Genomic DNA, 4816 nt, shown 5'->3' with positions numbered 1-4816 from the left:
TTATCTTGTCTCCATTTTTTTTTATGATTACAAAGGGGGAGAAATAAAAGAAAAATTAATCAACTAACACTTTATAAATGCACTCTATATATGTATAACTGATAATCTTCCAAGGGACAATCGAGTAAGGGAGAGAGCATACACTAAGGGGGAGAATCGAACACAATACTCAATTTGCACAACGAACATACGATTTACTCTAATTGCCTCAATTTGTCATCATCAAAAAGGGGGAGATTGTTAAGTCAGATGAAAACATTCCCAAAAAGATTTTGGGTGAGACAAATATAATCTATGTTGTTATCTCTAACAAGTGAGTTAGTGTTTTAGAAAGACGTAAGAACAGGTAAAATGACAAAGTGGCATAAGCATCCGACGGTACAAGACAAAAGGCCAACATAAACAAGACCATACAAAATATAGTCTAAGGTAGCACTTAAAGACTCAAACGGAAGATGATCAACGACCAAGACGAAAGGAAAAGCACTGATGATTAGATAAAGGTCAAAGTATTGAACAATATGTCGACTACCAGACACAGACGAAGAACGACACACAATCACCTGAGGAATCATGGTTCAAAAGACAGTTTGAATATCGTCTACACTCACAGAAGAACACATGAAGTCAAACAAATTATGACAAGAGAAGAAGAAAGAAGAAGAGCATACTCAAATGTTAAATCATGTGCATGTTAGGAAAAGTACATCACTTTTCAGACAAAGACAAAAGCTTCACAACTATAGGATCAGAAAAGGATCGAAGTTTTCCTAGGACTTTGCTACATTCAGATACAGCTACCAACTGAGTAGGAAAACTTCACGCATTTTCTATGAACAGGAAGCCACATTTAATGCAAGAATCAAAGCATTAAATGTGAAGATCAAACTAGTCATGAATGACTATATTTGCATCAACGGGAAGTTGCAACGGACAGAAATCACAAGACTATATAAGCCTCAACTTCAAACTTTAAACAGGTTGATTGTTGACTATATAAGCCTCAACTTCAAACTTTAAACGTTGACTGTTTCTATCAAAAATCAGAGATAGAGTAGACAGAGTCAAATGTACTGTAGTGTAATTCTCTCTATAGACTAAGGAACATTAAATGCGTACATCTTAGAGAGAAAAACCTTAGTGAGTGTAGATCATATAGGTATCCTCTCAGTGAGAGTAACCCAAAACACTCAAACCCGACTATACTTTTGTCAACATTGCAAAGCCTGAAGAGGCTAGGAAAAGAATACTTGTAAAGCCTGGAGGGGCTTGCAAAGAATACTCACTACTAGCCAGAAGTGACTGAGAAGAAAATACTAGCGTTGGTGAGTGAAGCTGGCGGGCCAGGAGTGGTCGAGAATACTTAGGGAACCAAAAGTGGTTTAAGAATACTAGCATTGGTGAGTGAAGCTGGCGGGCCAGGAGTGGTCGAGAATACTTGGAGAACCAGAAGTGATTTAAGAATACTAGCGCTAGTGAGTGAAGCTGGCGGGCCAGGAGTGGTCGGGAATACTTAGAGAACCAAAAGTGGTTTGAGAATACTAGCGTTGGTGAGTGAAGCTGGCGGGCCAAGAGGAATACTTGGACCAAGAGTGGTTCTAACCTGGGTGGTTCATAATACTCACTGCTAGCCTGAAGAGGCTGAGAAGAAGATACTAGCGTTGATGAGTGAAGTCAACGGGCCAGGAGTGGTCAACAATACTTATGTACTTCATTGCATATTTAGTGGAACCCTTCAAGTTGAAGCAGACTGGATGTAGCTCAGTTGAGCGAACCAATATAAAATGATTGCATCTATTTATTTACTCAAACGCAAATCTTTTCTAAATTGTGAAAGACTTCGTCTAGTTTTTATGTATATATATATATATATATATATATTGTAACGACCCGCCATGACCGTCACACTACGAACAACCTTACACTGCTGAAATATATATATTAAAAGAGTATAATAAAATATTTTTACAACACAAGTTGCTAATCAAGCAACCAACACTACTAGAAAAATTAAAATTAGAGAGGGAAAAAATCCGTCACTAAACTTCATAAAATCCGTCACAAATAAGTTAGTGACGGAATTTGTGACGGAAATGATTCCGTCACAAAATTTGGCGTCACAAAATATTTAGTGACGGATTATTTTCTCCGTCACAATTAGTGACGGAATTAAGGCGTCACAAACAATATAATTTCCGTCACAAATTTGTAACAATAAATGTTTAGAAATTAATAAAAATCCGTCGCAATTTGTGAGGGATTAAATCCCTCGCAATTTGTGAGGGATTAAATCCCTCGCAATTTGAGAGGGATTGAGAGGTATGTAAAATCCCTCGCTATTTGGGAGGGATTAAATCCCTCGCTATTTGAGAGGGATTGAGAGGTATGTAAAATCCCTCGCTATTTGAGAGGGATTTTATCCGTCACTAACTGGGATGAATCCCTCGCTAACTGTTTGATTACTGAATTTGAGAAAACTATTGTTTTAAAACTCTGGTAATCGATTACCTATACATGTAATCGATTACCAGACAATGGAAATCATATGTTCGAAAGTTATTTATTAAAAGGTTCTCTGGTAATCGATTACCCATTTATTGTAATCGATTACCAGAGACTATTATTGAAACAATATCAATCAAAACAAAAATATCAAGTCTTTTTTATGAAAATGCGTGATATCATTTAAAATGAAGATAAAAGAACAATACAGACATCAAGAGGAGTTCCCAAGATTAATGATGTGCTTAATCGGCAAAACAACACATGAAAAATAATGAATGACCTCTATCAGTGTAACTATGACAATAAAGCTTCATTGGAGTATATCCATAGCCATGATACTTTTCATCATTTAGAGATCAAAATCCACAAGGCACACATTTAGGCAAAGAAATGGTTTTACCAAGTGTTTTTACTGTTATTTAACCCCAAAATTAGAAACAAGATAGCTTATATGATAAAAACTATAGAAAATGATGCAGTACACGAGGACGTTACTTGAAAATTTCACTGGAAATGCAGCAGTATGACCATTAAGTCTAAGTTTTTCCCACAAAGAAACACGGAGGTTTTATTTATTTCTATATCCAACTGGTGAATTTAAATTTTATTCAAGAGAATATTAAAGGAACACATAATTATTACCTGACGTGAGTAATGCTCAGCATCCCTCTTCATGGCAGCCATTTCAACTCTCATTTTTTGCATTTCAGCCTGAAACAGAGAAACCAAACGTATCAATAATGGGAACGGTCTACTTCTAAACAGTGACATTTAATATGCATAAAAGATAGAAAATAATCAAAATATGTGCTCTAGTTATATTTATACAGAAAATCGAAAGTGCTTTGAATTGGTGGCAATAAACAACAAACGACATTGACTCTAAATATGCTATACACTTATCGATAAACTTTGTAGACAGTATGAAATATAAGGAAACCTAATAAAGTTAAAAAAAATGGCCTACTTTCTTCTCAATAATCTGTTTAAATACCTGTTTTACTTTATTTGCCTCTTCTGGTGACTTTTTTTGTTCCCGGCGCACACGGGCTTCCATGTCTTGTAGTTCTTGATTTAAAGTTGCACATTCAACCTGATAATAGATGTTACCAAAAACATTTTAGCAGATTTTTCTTTCAGAATAGTAATCACTAATCAGCCTTCACATTCAAAAAGGAAAAAACATTAACTATTTATTCATGTACCTCAAGAAGTGCCACCTTCTGCTCAAGTTCTGTGGCTTTAGCTGTCCTCTCATCTGCTACTCTCTGAAGAGAAGCAACTAATAAATCAATGTTTATATTTAACCTAATGTCAATAACAATTCCACAAGCAAAAGAGCTTGACAGGGGGAACCAAAGCAGGCTTGTTATTAACTCCTGATTTATCATTGTGGAATTGTAACTATTGCTCATTAATATTTTTAATGGTAAATCAGATATCTAAAAAAATTAAATAGCAAGACCAAAAAGCACCATATTGATGACAATATGATGCCAAACTTTATCAAAAAAGCTTGAGGGAATGTAGTCAGACTAACATAGAATTTTAGAGTAACCTGAAAAAGATACGTCACCTCAAAATTAGCAATGAATCCTATGAAGTTTGAAAGAAGAACAAGGTTAAGGTATGCTACAAATACCTTTGCATGGTGGGGGTGTTGAAGCATACCAAGCAGATCATGGTAAACCAGAACCTGCACGAACAATGAAACTAAATTAGAAATCTTCTGCTTTAAGCTTTACCTAGAAAAGATTTCTTTCGTCTCTTCACCAGAAGAACAAGTGTAAAGTAGAATTGAAACTCACAAGCAATGCTTTGTTCAATTATCTGAATAATGACTAAGGGGTAACCACATTAGAATTCCATCCCTTGCTATAAGCAGTAAAGACTAAAGAGACTCAAGATCAATCTTAAAATATTCTCAAAACTCAATAATTTCTACACGCATACATATGAAAGTGGCAATATCATTCAAGAGAAACAATTAATAGTGGTTGGTTTACATGAGTGATGAAAATGAATATCGCACTGTACAAGAAAAAAACAATAGATGCATGTATGGAAAATGATATAGTAGCTGTCCATAAAGAAAAGTGAACCACTCCCTTAAGACTCAGTCTTCGTCTGTGACACTGACACGTCCATGAAGAAATTAAAAACAGAGGAAAAAGGCTCAACTCTTGAAGAAATTAACGAACAAAGCATTGATGATATGTTAAAATAGTTTAAATCACTATCCAACCAATCATAGATCATGTCATGTATGACTCTTAAGATAATTATTATATAAATCGACAAAATTATCATA

The 4816-nt window shown here is 35.0% G+C and overlaps 1 protein-coding gene across 2 annotated transcripts; it reads right to left on the bottom strand.

Annotated features, from left to right (window-relative positions):
• Positions 1–3056: 3056 nt before the first annotated feature.
• Positions 3057–4491, bottom strand: LOC145950764 (golgin candidate 1-like). 2 transcript variants are annotated; one of them, XM_083062465.1, is made up of 4 exons: positions 4148–4491; positions 4046–4063; positions 3711–3773; positions 3057–3598 (listed from the first exon to the last, which is right to left on the bottom strand). In XM_083062465.1, the coding sequence occupies exons 1-4, from the start codon at positions 4172–4174 to the stop codon at positions 3455–3457; spliced, it is 252 nt and encodes an 83-aa protein (XP_082918591.1). In that variant the 5' UTR covers positions 4175–4491; the 3' UTR covers positions 3057–3454. The 2 variants fall into 2 exon arrangements, with proteins under 2 accessions (XP_082918591.1, XP_082918592.1); XM_083062466.1 differs by lacking the exon at positions 4046–4063.
• Between the last annotated feature and the right edge of the window lie 325 nt (positions 4492–4816).

This window comes from Cajanus cajan, chromosome 8 (assembly GCF_000230855.2).
Source record: "Cajanus cajan strain Asha chromosome 8, NIPB_CcT2T_4, whole genome shotgun sequence".
In the NCBI taxonomy this organism is placed as follows: Eukaryota; Viridiplantae; Streptophyta; class Magnoliopsida; order Fabales; family Fabaceae; genus Cajanus; species Cajanus cajan.
This window is presented reverse-complemented; position numbering and strand designations above follow the sequence as displayed.